General features: G+C 40.6%; 1 protein-coding gene and 1 pseudogene across 1 annotated transcript; both read left to right on the forward strand.

Annotated features, from left to right (window-relative positions):
- Positions 1-601: 601 nt before the first annotated feature.
- On the forward strand, positions 602-1,553 carry LOC120744763 (annotated as a pseudogene).
- A 12,629-nt stretch (positions 1,554-14,182) lies between these two features.
- LOC120744758 (tripartite motif-containing protein 16-like) lies at positions 14,183-15,980 on the forward strand. The gene has a single exon (XM_040049298.1). The coding sequence runs from the start codon at positions 14,183-14,185 to the stop codon at positions 15,857-15,859; it is 1,677 nt and encodes a 558-aa protein (XP_039905232.1). The 3' UTR covers positions 15,860-15,980.
- Positions 15,981-17,969: the final 1,989 nt, after the last annotated feature.

The following is a 17,969-nucleotide window of genomic DNA, read 5'->3' on the forward strand; positions in this document are numbered from 1 at the left end:
TTTGATTGTGCCACGTTCATTCGTTCATGAGCTGCTATAACATAAATCTAATGGCTGAATTGTCACCTCAGTATGCAGTCAGGGCTCTTGCTAATTGATCTAATTTTATTAAGGTGTGTTGGAGCAGCGACACATGTAAAAGTTTCAGGACCTCAAGGACTGGAGTTTTGACACCTGTGCACAAGGGTGTAACCAGCGTTATCATGGAGCGCTTTATTATCTCAAAAGGTACTATACCAATAAAGTTTTACCTTACTTAAATCATCGCCACAAGCCATTTCATATAGACTAAGTTACTAGTTAACAAGGTTAGCTAGGTCAGTTTTAACTGCATATTGTAAATCAAACATAACAAACCCTAGCACTGATGAAATAAGCATTTATGACTTGTTGTTGCCTCCCTTCACAGATGTGTCTGTATCAGGATGGGTCTAAACAACATGGTGTAAATGCAGTTGCTGGTGAGCCTCATTTCCTGTAGGAGGTGAACAAGAGCAGAGATCTGTTTCCCTTCAGAGCACAGAGGTTGTTTCTGTTCAGAGAAAGTCAAACTGTCTGACAGTCACTGAGAGACGGTGAAACGGCACAGCACATGAATCAAATGGACCAAACAAAATTCTGCTGTTCAGTCTGTTTGGATCTACTACAGGATCCGGTGACTATTCCCTGTGGACACAGCTACTGCATGAACTGTATTAAAACCCACTGGGATGGAGAGGAAAACAGGAAAATCTACAGCTGCCCTCAGTGCCGGAGGACTTTCACAGCGAGGCCTGTCCTGATGAAAAACACCATGTTAGCAGATTTAGTGGAGGAGCTGAAGAAGACTGGACTCCAAGCTGCTCCTGCTGATCACTGCTATGCTGGACCTGAAGATGTGGCCTGTGATGTCTGCACTGGAAGAAAAATGAAAGCCTTCAAGTCCTGTTTATTCTGTCTGGCATCTTACTGTAAGGAACATCTTCAGCCTCATTATGATGTGGCTCCATTAAAGAAACACAAGCTGGTGGAGCCCTCCAAGAAGCTCCAGGAGAACATCTGCTCTCGTCATGATGAGGTGATGAAGATGTTCTGCCGTACTGATCAGCAGAGTATCTGTTATCTCTGCTCTGTGGATGAACATAAAGGCCACGACACAGTCTCAGCTGCAGCAGAAAGGACTGAGAGGCAGAGAGAGCTGGAGGTGAGTCGACAAAACATCCAGCAGAGAATCCAGGACAGAGAGAAAGATGTGAAGCTGCTTCAACATGATGTGGAGGCCATCAATCAGTCTGCTGATCAAACAGTGGAGCACAGTGAGAAGATCTTCACTGAGCTGATCCATCTCATCCAGAAAAGAAGCTCTGATGTGAAGCAGCAGATCAGATCCCAGCAGGAAACTGAAGTGAGTCGAGTCAAAGAGCTTCAGGAGAAGCTGGAGCAGGAGATCACTGAGCTGAAGAGGAAAGATGCTGAGCTGAAGCAGCTCTCACACACAGAGGATCACATCCAGTTTCTACACAACTACCCCTCACTGTCAGCACTCAGTGAGTCTACAGACTCATTCAGCATCAATATCCGTCCTCTGAGCTACTTTGAGGATGTGACAGCAGCTGTGTCAGAGGTCAGAGATAAACTACAGGACATTCTGAGAGAGCAATGGACAAACATCTCACTGACAGTCACTGAAGTGGATGTTTTACTGTCACAACCAGAGCCAAAGACCAGAGCTGGATTCTTAAAATATTCACGTGAAATCACACTGGATCCAAACACAGCAAACACATGGCTGTTATTATCAGAGGGGAACAGAAAAGCAACATTTATGAATCAACAACAGTCTTATTCTGCTCATCCAGAGAGATTCACTGGATGTTGTCAGGTCCTGAGTAGAGAGAGTCTGACTGGACGTTGTTACTGGGAGGTGGAGTGGAGAGGGAGAGGAGCTTATGTAGCAGTCGCATACAAGAATATCAGCAGAGCAGGGAATAGTAATGAATGTAAATTTGGACATAATGACAAATCTTGGTCATTAGATTGTGACAACAACAGTTATACATTTCGGTACAACAACATCCAAACTCCTGTCTCAGGTCCTCGTTCCTCCAGAGTAGGAGTGTACCTGGATCACAGAGCAGGTATTTTGTCCTTCTACAGCGTCTCTGAAACCATGACTCTCCTCCACAGAGTCCAGACCACATTCACTCAGCCGCTCTATGCTGGACTGTTGCCTTATTATTATGGAGACACTGCTGAGTTGATTAAGCTCAAATAGACTGAAGTCTTTCATATTGTGGGTTTAAATCTGTATTTTAGTTTCATTTTATTTTCTCTCCATCATTTCTGCACAGAGATCAGCTGTCAGTCAAACATTATGGGTGGTACCTCCACATCTTCTAGTTGTTCTCTTGATGTTTCTGAGTTTTTAAAGGAGATCTTTCCTGTGACTGTTTATGGAGGCTATCACTGCTCATCATCATTTTCATTTACTAAAATATTTCTCCACATGAAAATGTAAACTTCTCTATCCTCTAAATGTTTCTGGAATATTTGTATTGAAAAATGTCGACATTTCTCTTCATGAGTATGGCAGACCATGTGTGTGTGTTTGTGTTTGTTTTTGTCAAAATCATCAAACAAATGAGTAAAAACTGTGATTTTAATGAATGAATTCATATATTGTGTTGATGTTTTATTGTGTGAATAAACTGGAAGGTTTGACTATAAATCAAACTTTGAACAAAGTCTTTTCTTCTGTCTTCATTCCAGGATCTCACTCAAATCTGATGCAGAAAATATGAAACTAATCTGAGAGAATAACTGAAGCAGTTTTCCTCCTGAAGCATCACAAAGTTCAGAGTTCATGTTTAGAGCAGAAGATTCAGCAGTCGCTCTGTGACCTTTCAACTTTCTTCACTAAAACAGCTTCATTACAGAGAAACAAGTCACATTTTCTTCATGTTCTTAAGTCCTTTCAGATGTTTGTAATGGTCCTTGAATGCAGCATCAGTGTCGCAGGTTTAAAAGGTCACTTTCTGTTGTGTTCAAAGATTTCCTTCAGATATGGTCTTTAATCAGTAAAGCCAGTGATACAGCAGTGTCATTAGCTGTGTTATTGGCACCAGGCTGTGTTTATGTATGTATTTAATTCTGTCTGAGGATGTCTTCAGCATGAAATGATCATTTGCTCAGCTGCTGTGTCTCATCTCTTATCAGACATTGGTTGGAACAGAGTTTTGTTGCTGACCATCTGACAAGAGGGTGAAGAAAAGCTTCAGGCTTCATTTGGACACTACGTTGGACAGAAGTCTCCACAAAAATGACTCAGAAACACAAATATTATTAATGAAAGTCCAAATGTCAAAAAGGGGTCATACATGATCCTGAGAAATGTCCTTGAACATTTGAACATGAGTCAGAGGGTTGTCAGGTTTCTACACTGCATCGTGGCATCAAGCCTGAGATGTCTGTGGAAACAAGTATGGAGGACACAAATGCACAGACGCAGTCGAGCTGTTTACTGCTGATGAGGAAGGAAAATAGTCTGTTGGATATTAAAGCAGCATTTATTAGAGTAAGAACAGATACTTGTGTCCTTCATTTGATCCCCGTCAATTTACAGAAGACTTAAGGACCCTTTGACTTCTAACATACAGCTGCATGTTTACAATTTTATTATTTATTTATTTCTAGCAAAGCGAGACTTTACTGATTAAAGACATATAATCAGACATATTACTGTTACTCTCTGAAAAAGACTCACATAAAGCAGATTTATCACAAGCAAACATCAAGACACATCCTTCATGGCTTAAAGTTGCAGTGGGACTCTTTCGCCATCTGGTGGTTGTAACAGTTATGACAACTGTTCCTGCATATATGTCCCTCCTCAGTGTGAAGAAGACTGGACTCCAAGCTGCTCCTGCTGATCACTGCGTGTTCCTCCTGTGTCTAAAATCTATTTCCATTATGAATCAGGAAACTGTTTGCACCAATCATAAAGCCAATAAAATACGTCACACACTAAGAAATAACAAAAAGGAATTGTGCATTTCAAGGAGATTTTTCCCTCGTTTTTTGAAATCATAAGAATACAAACTAATGCAAGACTGTCATGTTTTCATAAGTTTGTAGAGACACTGTTCTGTTGTATTCTAGGACATCAGTCACTTTTTAAATGCATGCTACTCCTCTTCATCATCATCATCATCATCATCATCAGCACCCATGACCTCCTTTTAGTCTTTGTTTTGTTATTTTTCAGAGTTCAGGAGACGTTCTTATGGGATTTCCACAGTGTACAAGTACTGTTTAGAGCCTTTACCTAAAAGAAAAGAGTAAAGTACAAAGTAGATTTACTCACTGCAGGAAAATAATGCCTCAATCTGATATATTGTCTTATATGACAAACTGAAAGTGATGCATCAAAGTGTAAGCAGCATTTTCCTGTTACAGCTGGTCTAGATGGAACTGATCTGATCTCCTTTATGTACAGGTAGATATCCAGTGGGTTTGCTAAGGGTCACAGATGAGGGGCTGTGTGAGATGTTTAATGGGAAAGGAAATAAAACCATTGTTCCAGACCTGCAGCTAAGATACTCGAGTATCTTCAAATATGAAGCTGAGTATTACTTCCATACTTTCCTCCACTGCTGATGACCTTGTTACCTGCTGCTCCCTGTTAATGATCAGCCTCAGTTCTGATAGTAAACTGCTGGCTCTCGTTCTGTCAGGTTGTTGCTCAGTGACGTCTTGTTTTCATTTTCCTTCTTCTTCAAATGTGTCTTCCTTTAACTCTTTGCTTTTGTTTCTGCTTCAAACACCAAATGATACACGTGCTGCACCTCTGATGGTTTGTCAGAGAGCAGAACAATTTACATTACAGAGAATATTTTACAGTTGAACATAAACTTTAAATGCATCATGTGTTTCCCATTACTGGCTGACTTGTCCGTGTCTTTTGAAAGGTGATAGTTGTGTATCTTTAATCAGTTAATGCAATATGCTTGACTGAAAGAGCATCCAGCGGGTCAGATGGAGAATTTTTCATGCCGAATCTGACCCACGAGCCTTATGTTTGACACCCCTCATTTATACCTTTTCTCTAAAAGAACAGATTCAATTACAGTGTGGATTTGCTCACCACAGGAAAAATCATGCCTGGATGTGATAAATTGTGTCATATCTGACCTCTAAGCATCATTTTAACTGTCACAACTGGTGAAGATGGAGCTGAACTCACCAGCAGCATGTATAGTTAGATTTTTACTGGTTAGCAAATGTTGACAGATGAATATCAGCGGCTGTGAGATTTTTAATGGGAGTGAAAATAAATGTTACAGTTTCTGGAAACTTGACTTTGAGTTTCTAAAAATTCATTTACATCTGAAGTGACGCTGAGCAACAGCTGCTTTTTGTGAGAGGGGAAAAGAAGTTGTTGTTTTTTTATTTAAAACTTAACCTGAAGGTTGTGCCACAATTTCAGCTGCAAGAAGTGCAAAACAGCACATAAGTAGAAAAAATATTATTGATTAAAGTCCCTGAAAGCATAAAGGACAGTTTTACATGTACTTGGATACTTTCAGCTACTCTGCGTGACTTTTGTACCCTGCTGCTCCCTGTTAATGATCAAACTCTGACTGACAGTAAACTGTTGACTCTCGTTCTGTCACGTTGTTGATCAGTGACGTCTTGTTTTCAGATGTCTGCCTTTAACTTTTTGGTTTTGTTTACTGAGTAATATACCAGGTGTTGAAGCTCTGATGGTTTTTCAGAGAGTAAAAACTTTTATTGCAGAGAACATTTTAAAACTCAACATAAACTTAAAATGAATTATATGTAACACATTATTGGCTACTTTAACTGTGTTTTTAGGATCTCTATCTTCCTGTATTATCTGTACCTGAAGGACTGTGTATAAAGGACTTTGACTCTGTGATCAACCGTGGATGTGAAAGCCTTCAATTTCAGTCCGAAAGTCAGAAATTGTTTAATTCCAATGAAATATACATTTTATAAGTTGAGTCTTTTTTGTGCTATGCAACACAGTGCATGTACATATGTGTACAATTTGTGATGTCATCAGTCCTCTGTCAGTGTGTTTAGAATGACTGTTTTCTTTTCTAAATCACAGAGATGTTTCCTGATGCTGTGTGATGGCTGTGACTGACTGTGAGGATGGAAATAAACAGAAACACTGAGACAGTTTCTTGGTCAGTATATAAACAAACATATGGCAGATGAGACTGCTACATACATTTTTAATATGTGTTGTCATTTTTCAGTTGCGTTGTCCATTGTGATGACCATCTCACGCAGGTCCAGAGAGCAGATGTTGCTGCATTGCAGCAGCTTTTTGCAGATGTGTTCTCCCCCTGCCCGACCGTACAGCTCTCGCAGAGCACCATTTTATAACCCGCCCTGGTGTGACGCTGCGTTCACGGCCCTACTGGTTACCTGAACTTAAAAGACAAATTATTTAGAGAGAATTGGCTGAAATACTGATGCTGGGAGTAATAAAAGAGCCGCACAGTGAGTGGTATAGCCCCATAGTTCTTATAAGTGAAGACAGATGGGTCTGTTTGTTTCTGTCAACTACCACAAGGTGAATGAGTGTGTCTCAGTTTGATGCTTACCCAATGCCCCGACTCAAGAAACTCCTGGAACGGTTAGGCACTGCTCGCTTTCTCAAGACACTGGATTTAACCGAGGGCTACTGACAGATGCCTTTGTCTCCAGAGTCTAAGGAGAAAAGATCTTTCTCCACTCTGAATGGTTTGTACCAATTTATCACACTTTTGCTTGGCTTGCTGGGAGCCTAAGCCACTTTCCAATGACTCATGGACTGGGTGCTGAGTCCACGCATCTTTTATCGAAGATGGGGTTTTTATTTTGCATGGTTTTATTGGCAATCCTGACAGTTGTTTGGTGTCATTGACACTCACAAACAATTACGTACTCACGGGAGTTTCTTTTGAACCTTCTGTGGAACTGCCCATCTCTGGATTCTTTTTACCCTTCAGTGTTTTCCAGCCCCGGATCATCCTCTAATCACAGGAACACTTTTGAGGACTGAGGAAGCAAATATGATACAATCGTATTCCTTTGCCATCAACAATCCTGGCTAATGTGCAGTCTCTGAGGAGTAAATTGGATGAACTGAATTTGAATGTCGCACATTTACGTGACTACAGGGACACATGTCTGATGGCATTCACAGAGACTTGGCTCAGGGATTCTGATCCTAATTTAGCAATTTGAATCAGCTGAGTTGGATCAAGAACACATCTAAAACCTGTAGGACACCGGCACTCGAGGCCTGGAGTAGCCTACCCCTGCACTAAACCATAAACGTTGTTGCCATTGCACATTGCACTTTTTTGATGATAGAATTTGGACTGTTTCTTTGGGCTTTTGTGTGTGTATGTGTTGTGTTTGCTTGTTTTGTGTTGGCTTGTTTTGGTCTCTCTGTATGGACAGACTGCAAATCAGTTTCCCACTGGAGACAAAAAAGTTCCCGTTGACTAATGCCTTAAAAGATGGATTGCATCTTGGTGCAGTGATGCTGCAAGCTGAAGGTGAGCACTGGAAACTTATAGCCTACGCATCCAGATTCATGACAGAGAGTGAGTGTCATTTACACTCAAACTGAGAAGGAATGATTGGTATTTGGGTGCAGTTTGTTGTGTTATTTTTTCCTGCTCTTCTGTGCTGACTCAGTTTTAATTATGTATTAGCTGCCCTGGTGTATGATCGCCTGGCTTTGCTATCCATCCGATCCTCTATGATGCCTCACGATGTCTCGTCGTCCTCCGGCATTTTCCACCCTCCTCCATTAGCTGGATCCTCGTCAGGCGATTTCGGTGGTTCCTCTAGACCACGGAGAAGGAGAGGGAGAAGAGGAGGTATTCAGGTAAAGCTCAGGCTTTACTGGCGACGGGGTTTGGCTGGTAAGCGACGTCTCCTGTGCGTTGTCTCCTGTGTCCAGAAAAGCTCCATGGAAGGGGTCTTGTTTTCCACAGCCTTGTTTGGATACGCTGGGCTCGGCTCTTTGAGACCGTGCCACCTTAGGAGGGTTTATCCAGACTCTTCTTCGGGCTGGCATTTTCTTCCCTCGGTGAGTTGATTCTAGGAGCGTGACGGCTTGAACCCTTTGTATTTATGTCCCTTAACTCGAGCCTCTGCAAATAATGAGGCTTCTAGCTCACTGAATATGGCGCTTTTTAACGCTCGATCTCTGTCTAATAAATCATTCTTGTTGAATGGTTTTATATTATCTAAAAAACTGGATTTTTTATTCCTGACTGAGACCTGGCAGCGGGATGTAGACTACTCGTCACTTGTTGAACTCTGCCCGGATGGCTATACTTTTATTACCCGGCCTCGGTTATCTGGTCGGGGTGGTGGGCTTGCCGTGGCTTTCCAGGACCATTTCTCCTGCCACTCCGTTAAAATTGGACTTTTTCGCTCGTTTGAGCTGCAGCTGCTTAAAATTGGTAACAAGGATCCTTTCTACTGTGCTGTGGTGTATCGTCCACCTAATAGGTTCTAATAGATCTAACAGGTTATTTTTATCAGAGCTCAGTGACTTCTTATCCGCTACTATGAAGCTGTCTAGGGTGCTCATAGTTGGAGACTTGAACATACACGTTGATGATGACTCCGATCCATTCACCAGAGACTTTATGAACATTATGGATTCTTTTCATTTTGCTCAGCATGTGTTCGGTCCTACACACAGCAAAGGTCACACACTGGACCTTGTTTTTACTTTGGATTTAATATTGATTTCATTTGCTCTGAGAACATTTTTATTTCTGATCATTATTGTTTTTAACTTGTCTTTTAATGAGCCTTTGTCCCCCGTCAGACGGATGGTTAGCTCTCGCATCTTAAACTCCTCCACAGTGGAGAAATTTGTGGATGCTTTTAACTTACAGCTATCTCCTCAAAATGGTTTTGATTTCTCAACCAGTCTTTTTAATAATTATTGTCTTTCTATTTTAGATGAAATTTGTCCGGTTTAAGACGAGTGTTTCTGCCTCCAAATCTCCTCCTTGGCCAAATGACAGTATTCATTGTCTAAAACGTGATTGTCGTAAAGCGGAGCACAGGTGGAGGAAAACTCATCTAAATGTTCAACTCCTGTATCTAAAGGACCTTTTAGCTTCTTTTAATAATGCGATCAGAGATGCGAGAGCTGCCCATTTCTCACACTTGGTTACAAAGAGCAGAGGCAATCCTAAGGTGCTATTCAACACCATTAGTGACATTGTTTAGTGAAATTAGTGAAATTTTCTTTCTTGCTTGCAAAAGTTCATAACGTGAGAATGAATTTGATATTCAGTTGTACGTTTCTTTTATGCCCCAGGATTTATCTAAGCTTCAGCGTCTGAATAATTGTTTAGATTTGATCAAACGTTGGATGGCTGCAAATTTCCTCCAACTCAACGAGGGGAAAACCGAAGTCCTCGTATGCGCCCCTGATAGATTTTTATGGCAGATACTGAAAGCCCTTGGTCCTCTCTCACTCTATGTTAAATCTTCTATCAGGAATTTAGGTGTCACTTTTGACTCGACTCTCACATTGGATGGGCGTGTGAAATCTCTGGTTCGGTCTTGTTTTTATCACTTAAGAAATGTGGCTAAGCTAAGCCCGATTTTATCTCGCTCTGAACTGGAGATTGCTATACATGCAAGCAAAACGCTGCAGCTAGGATTTTGACAAAATCCTCCAAGTACTCACATGTGACACCGTTGTTATCTCAGCTTCCTGTTGAATTTAGAGTCCATTTTAAGATCCTGGTCTTGACTTACAGAGCTGTGCACGGACTGGCACCAGCCTACATCTCTGATCTGCTACAGCCCGATGTCCCCAGCAGGTCCCTGAGGTCATCTGATCAGGGCTTACTTGCTATAAAACAGACTAAGATGAGAACTAAGGGTGACAGAGCTTTTGCCACTGTGGCCCCGAGACTGTGGAACTCTCCCCCAAACATTAAGAACTGTGGACTCAGTAGCTGTTTTTAAAAAACAGCTCAAAACTCACCTTTTTAAAACTGCTTTTGGTTAATTTATTGCCTGTTTTATTTAGTTGTTTTTAAATCTTTTTATGACTTGTAATCTTATGTGCAGCACTTTGTGATTCTGCCATGAAAGATGCTATATAAATTATTTATTTTGGCTTAGAGAGGTTCCACAGCTTTGTATGTGGCTTACCCTCTTTCACTGCAGAAACAGATCATTGCCCACTAGTATCTATCATCAAGAAGAACTTGAATGAAATGACGCCAAGAATTTAGCGTCTGATAATGAGAATGCAGAGATATGACTTTCAGCTAGTTTACATGCCAGGAAAGCGCCTGATAATTGCAGATGCACTCTTACGAGCACCCGCAGGGGGCATGGTGAGTACAACAGAAGAAGACATTCAGACTCACATAAACATGGTCTCTGCCAAACTTCCTGTGCCAGACATGAAATCTAAGCAAATAACTGATGAGACTGCACAAGACACAGAACTGCAACATGTTATGGAAAGCACGTCAAATGGATGTTTGTTGGCTCGTGTCCACTCTTCTACCATATTAGAGGAGAACTGAGTGTAGTCAATGGACTGCTATTGAAGCAGGACAAAATCGTCATTCCACAGACAATGAAGCAAGAGATGCTGACCAGAATACATGAAGGCCATCTCGGAATTGAGAAATGCAAAAGAAGGGCAAGAGATACAGTCTTTTGGCCTGGAATGAACAGAGAGATAAAGAATATGATAAGAAGGTGTGAGACATGTCAGAAGTAACGCAATAAACAGACCAAAGGATCTATGGTTGTTGATGAAACACCAACAGCGCCAGGATGGATTTGTTTCATGTTAAAAACAACTAAATTTACAATATTTACAATGAACTTTTGACCTACTCAAAATTTAAAAAATATAAATAAATAAGACTATAAATAACCTTTCTGAGAATGTCCCAACACCAAGTGCAGCTATCAAACTTTAAGTAGGTTGCAGTTTTTACTGAACGTTGTAAATCGAACATAACAAACCCTGTTAGTGCCTCCCTTCACAGATGTGTCTGTATCAGGATGGGTCTAAACAACATGGTGTAAATGCAGTTGCTGGTGAGCCTCATTTCCTGTAGGAGGTGAGACACAGAGAAATGGACCTTCCCTGTCGAGCGCTGGGAGAAAAACTCCTGCTCATCCCTCACTTGGCGCTTCCCCGTTAACCCACTAGATGGCAGGTTTGCCATTAGAAGATCAGGAATAGACCCATTCATTGAAACGTTGATCCCATTACTTACAGAACAAACGACTCTGACCTGTCATATAACAAACTTATAAAAAACATGCCTCAGAAATACCCGTGAGACAGAATACGTACTATCAGACACTTGTATGGAGAAACCTTATGAATACCAGCGCTCACACACTCACGTGTGCACGCAGCTACTTACTGACTCACACTATCTTGGGTGGCTGCTGCCTCAACATATCAAGCATTATCGATTCTGTGTACTGCTTAAAAAGATTCAGCATTTATTATTTACTGTTACCCAGTGTTGGGAAAGTTACTTTGAAAAAATAATTAATTGTAGTTACTAGTTACTTCTTCAAAAAAGTAACTGAGTTAGTAACGGAGTTACAATATTCTAAAAATAATTAATTACTTGAAAAGTAACTATTGTGTTACTTTAAAAAAAAAGTTTAACCCTCTGGGGTCCAGGGTTTAATTGGCCATTTTTTACTACTTTTGATTTTCCCTCCACATTTTACCTTTAAAAACTTTTTGCTTTGCCTTGTTTGGTTTCATTCTTTTCAGCACAACCTCACATGTCTGAATTTACAGTTATGTTTTCGTTTTGACAAACCGTATGAGCACAATTGATCTAAAATCAGACAGAAAAGATAAAATCTGAGTAGAAAAGGTTTTATTTTTTTACTGTAACAACATGTTTATTGAATCATATTTCACAATTCATAACTTTCATGACATTAAATGCAATTGTCAATTTTAAAATCTTATGCACAAGTTTTGCAAACGACAAAGTTATTTGCAGCCATTTACATTTTACCTTTTTTTTAAAAATAACCATTTCAGACTATTTACAGAACAATCAGCTGTTCTGCATTCAGTAAGATGCCACACAAATTATTTGTGCCACTCCAAAAAAATCATTTCTGTCCACTATAAAGGAAACATCACAGCCTGATACCTGCAGGTCTGACAGCAGCAGGTGTATCACTCCTGTTTCTACCTGGAGACAGCAGTCGCCTCATTGTTCTGACACACAACACAAAACTATCCACAACACTACACACTACAACATTACTACAATCCAAACACGCTACACGTCACAAATCTCTCACATCTCAAAACTCTATCTCTCTCTCACTCCCTCTCACCGTCACTCTTAAATCTTCCCCCTCTTCCTAAACAACCAAACGTCATGTTGCCATATCATTTTTGATTGGTCGACATGATGCAATTTTACAGCAACACGACCAGGCTGTTTTTTGTTTGCTCATAAGCAGAGAGTGCTCGCTGCGCTGTCCTTAGACAGTAAACGTGACAAAACTATTCAGGAAAAAACAGGCGTATCTATTGTTTATCATGATTCTGGTTTTACGCGGCCTATCAACACAATTTAAAAACTGGTATGTATCACCTTGTTGCTTTGTCTTAAAGTGGTCATGTGATTGGCTTACCACAACTACTTTATTCTTCCTCAGTCAAACAGCAGCACCCATGTGATTGTTTTACCCCTTAGCTCCAGGTGTTTTTCTTTCCCTCTCCTTCTGTTAACTTTCTTTCTAACTTTTCTTCTTGTTTTCTTTCCCGTCCCTGAGTCCAGTCTGGCCTGATTACAATAATTTAGAATAAAAATAACTAATAAAGATCAAACAAACTATGACAATCAAGTGGACCAGTATAGCAAAAGGCCCACTTGGGAAAGTAAATCTGTTCGGCATTTTTCTCGTCCTTCAGACAATAATTCTGATTGCTACAGTGCCAGACAGGACAAAACAAAGTATTGATCATTTTGCGTGAACGTGAACCCAGATGCAGACACAATGCGAAGCACTCTCTTGATTTTCACAAACTTTATTTGCAAACAGGAAATACTTGGTCTGTGGCAAACAGGTCATCAACAATGAGACAGACTTGGGGAACGAGGGAGTTGCAGGGCGAAGGCACTGTGACACTGTGACCCTCTACAAAATGCCAGGTTTAGATAAGTTAGTGAAACAAACTGATCAGCCGTCTTATCCTGTCTTGTGATACAAAATACATCCTCTGTAATCCACAAGGGTGTAACCATGGTTATCCTTGAATCTGTGCATTGTCAGCCAAGATTGTTTTGTTTTTTTTCCTTTTGACCAGATGCAACTGGTTTCCTGTGCCAACAGCGTGTGGTGCTGTGGTAAAGAATAGAGAAGGCACACAGATAGAGCTGCTGTTATCTTCACAACAGGAAGGTTTATTCTTCCTCTGTGTCCCAAAACACTGCTCGATACCACCAGTGCGCTGTATGCCCTCTAGTGTTCGCATGTGTAATAGCATTACCTCAAACTGCTATAATTCAACAAGAATGTTTAAATGACAGGTTAACAAATACAAACATAATGAAAAATTTCTTGAAGGTGACTGTTTTTCTCTGATTATTTTCAATATTGTATTTTGAAAGAAGCTATTTTAAACTCTTCACATGTTCATCTGGCGAAAGAAAAATGATTTTCTTATAACTAAAATAGATCGTGAAGTACTCTTTCATTAACTCATCTATACAAAGCATTTTGTTGAGGGTACAGAAGCTGTGGTAGTTTATCTTGAACCAACAACTGTAATCTCCATATTTTTCAACGATTTCCTGGAAAAAAGATGTGAACTTTAACCTGAAAATAAGTAGTTTTATCTTAAGGAGGCTCTAATACTTTGTAATAAACAGACCACACCCTCACTCTTGTCACTGCCAGGATATTTCTTTAGCGCCTCCCTTCACAGATGTGTCTGTATCAGGATGGGTCTAAACAACATGGTGTAAATGCAGTTGCTGGTGAGCCTCATTTCCTGTAGGAGGTGAACAAGAGCAGAGATCTGTTTCCCTTCAGAGCACAGAGGTTGTTTCTGTTCAGAGGAAGTGAAACTGTCTGACAGTCACTGAGAGACGGTGAAACGGCACAGCACATGAATCAAATGGACCAAACAAAATTCTGCTGTTCAGTCTGTTTGGATCTACTGAAGGATCCGGTGACTATTCCCTGTGGACACAGCTACTGCATGAACTGTATTAAAAGCTTCTGGGATGAAGAGGAAAAGAAGAAAACCTACAGCTGCCCTCAGTGCAGACAGACTTTCACAGCGAGGCCTGTCCTGGTGAAAAACACCATGTTAGCAGATTTAGTGGAGGAGCTGAAGAAGACTGGACTCCAAGCTGCTCCTGCTGATCACTGCTATGCTGGACCTGAAGATGTGGCCTGTGATGTCTGCACTGGAAGAAAAATGAAAGCATTCAAGTCCTGTTTATTCTGTCTGGCATCTTATTGTGAGAAACACCTTCAGACTCATTATGATATACCTACATTTAAGAAACACAAGCTGGTGGAGCCCTCCAAGAAGCTCCAGGAGAACATCTGCTCTCGTCATGATGAGGTGATGAAGATGTTCTGCCGTACTGATCAGCAGAGTATCTGTTATCTCTGCCCTGTGGATGAACATAAAGGCCACGACACAGTCTCAGCTGCAGCAGAAAGGACTGAGAGGCAGAGAGAGCTGGAGGTGAGTCGACAAAACATCCAGCAGAGAATCCAGGACAGAGAGAAAGATGTGAAGCTGCTTCAACAGGAGGTGGAGGCCATCAATCAGTCTGCTGATCAAACAGTGGAGCACAGTGAGAAGATCTTCACTGAGCTGATCCATCTCATCCAGAAAAGAAGCTCTGATGTGAAGCAGCAGATCAGATCCCAGCAGGAAACTGAAGTGAGTCGAGTCAAAGAGCTTGAGGAGAAGCTGGAGCAGGAGATCACTGAGCTGAAGAGGAAAGATGCTGAGCTGAAGCAGCTCTCACACACAGAGGATCACATCCAGTTTCTACACAACTACCCCTCACTGTCAGCACTCAGTGAGTCTACAGACTCATCCAGCATCAATATCCGTCCTCTGAGCTACTTTGAGGATGTGACAGCAGCTGTGTCAGAGGTCAGAGATAAACTACAGGACATTCTGAGAGAGGAATGGACAAACATCTCACTGACAGTCACTGAAGTGGATGTTTTACTGTCAGATCCACCAGAGCCAAAGACCAGAGCTGGATTCTTAAAATATTCATGTGAAATCACACTGGATCCAAACACAGCAAACAAACTGCTGTTATTATCAGAGGGGAACAGAAAAGCTACAGTAATGAGTCAACAACAGTCTTATTCTGATCATCCAGACAGATTCACTGGACCGTGGCAGGTCCTGAGTAGAGAGAGTCTGACTGGACGTTGTTACTGGGAGGTGGAGTGGAGAGGGGGAGTTTATGTAGCAGTCGCATACAAGAATATCAGCAGAAAAGGAGATGGTAATGAATGTGTTTTTGGACGTAATGACAAATCTTGGGCATTAAATTGTAACAACAATAAGTTTACATTTCAGTACAACAACAGTTTTACATTTTGGTACAACAACATCCAAACTCGTGTCTCAGGTCCTCGTTCCTCCAGAGTAGGAGTGTACCTGGATCACAGAGCAGGTATTTTGTCCTTCTACAGCGTCTCTGAAACCATGACTCTCCTCCACAGAGTCCAGACCACATTCACTCAGCCGCTCTATGCTGGACTTTGGCTTTATAATTATGAAACCACTGCTGAGTTGATTAAAGTGAAATAGACTGAAGTCTTTCATATTGTGGGTTTAAATCTGTGTTTTAGTTTCATTTTATTTTCTCTCCATCATTTCTGCACAGAGATCAGCTGTCAGTCAAACATTATGGGTGGTACCTCCACATCTTCTAGTTGTTCTCTTGATGTTTCTGAGTTTTTAAAGGAGATCTTTCCTGTGACTGTTTATGGAGGCTATCACTGCTCATCATCATTTTGATTTACTAAAATATTTCTCCACATGAAAATGTAAACTTCTCTATCCTCTAAATGTTTCTGGAATATTTGTATTGAAAAATGTCGACATTTCTCTTCATGAGTATGGCCGACCATGTGTGTGTGTTTGTGTTTGTTTTTGTCAAAATCATCAAACAAATGAGGAAAAACTGTGATTTTAATGAATGAATTCATATATTGTGTTGATGTTTTATTGTGTGAATAAACTGGAAGGTTTGACTATAAATCAAACTTTGAACAAAGTCTTTTCTTCTGTCTTCATTCCAGGATCTCACTCAAATCTGATGCAGAAAATATGAAACTAATCTGAGAGAATAACTGAAGCAGTTTTCCTCCTGAAGCATCACAAAGTTCAGAGTTCATGTTTAGAGCAGAAGATTCAGCAGTCGCTCTGTGACCTTTCAACTTTCTTCACTAAAACAGCTTCGTTACAGAGAAACAAGTCACATTTTCTTCATGTTCTTAAGTCCTTTAAAATGTTTTTAATGGTCCTTGAATGCAGCATCAGTGTCGCAGGTTTAAAAGGTCACTTTCTGTTGTGTTCAAAGATTTCCTTCAGATATGGTCTTTAATCAGTAAAGCCAGTGATACAGCAGTGTCATTAGCTGTGTTATTGGCACCAGGCTGTGTTTATGTATGTGTTTAATTCTGTCTGAGGATGTCTTCAGCATGAAATGATCATTTGCTCAGCTGCTGTGTCTCAAACGACTCCTACAGTCTTTGCTTATGTGACCAACTTTTAAACAACCAAAACAAATTCCCCTTTCCTTGATAAAAGTCAACTTATCTCGATGCATTTTAGCTTTAAACTGCTTACAATTCTCTAGTAAATGATTGCTGTGTGAACAAAACAAACAACTATGCAGAACAGTGGAATTTGTTCTGCTTCCAGTTGATTGAGTTTTGACTCCTGGAACCGTACTGACATTAGTGGCAAAACTACTTCCCTTTTTTCTTTGCTTGGTGGAACTTGAAACTTTAAAGCTGCTTCCAGATTGTGAGTCTTGGATGTTGCCAAACACTGGATCTTATGCTACTTTCACCTGTTTTATTATGAAGGCAACCAGATCAGTGAACACTGCTCTGTGACCATTTTGTTCCTGCAGTTCATAGGCAACAACTCTCCATTTTCCCTCAATTTGTATGAAAGTTTCATAACAATCATTCTCTTGAAGTGTCTGTGTGGTGCAGCTGGTCTGGTCTGTCCAGGCTGCACCACACAGACACTTCCAATCACCACACATCAAAGTACAAAGCGTATGACGTCATCACATTCTGTGTTAGGAAGTCACATTTAGGAGTTAAATTCATTGTTCATCATACTGAAGATATCTTTCTGTTATCTTGATTAACTTATCCCAACATTGTCAATCAGACTAAGTGATCACATGACGCTAGTTATCAACTCTATAAGGTAAACCAGGGTTTCCCATTTTAGCTACTAGCCTGTTTACATGAAAGGGGTGGCGTTGGGGGCATCTGACCAATCACATACAGAGCAGCAGAACAGCTGACTTTACAAAGAAAGATAAAACTATAAACATGAAAAGGTTAAACACTTGTATTAATAAAGTTGAAATAGGAACTAAAAGTTCTTTTGCTGAGCTCTGTTGATGTTTACCAGTCTGGGAGAAAATACAAGCATAAATACAAAAATGGGCGTGGATATACTGGGAAAAGCATGTCGAATGATGAGCAGTGATACAGGAGACCAAGAGGAATTGCTCAGATAAGATTAAATGCTTTCATGGACGAGGACATGCTAGGGACAAGCGTTGCAGACAAAAGAAAAAAACGAGATTAATGTTTATAGAGGAATTCAAAATGTTGTGAAATTGTTCTGCAGACAAATGGGAAAAGTCAAAGAATGAAGTTGAATTTAA

The sequence above is a fragment of the Simochromis diagramma genome, unplaced genomic scaffold (genome assembly GCF_900408965.1).
Source record: "Simochromis diagramma unplaced genomic scaffold, fSimDia1.1 OVJJ01000355.1, whole genome shotgun sequence".
Taxonomy (NCBI): domain Eukaryota; kingdom Metazoa; phylum Chordata; class Actinopteri; order Cichliformes; family Cichlidae; genus Simochromis; species Simochromis diagramma.

What these genes read in the sequence shown, in the direction of transcription:
- LOC120744758 (XM_040049298.1), top strand. Translation starts at nt 14,183, where the DNA reads ATGGACCAAACAAAATTCTGCTGTTCAGTCTGTTTGGATCTACTGAAG.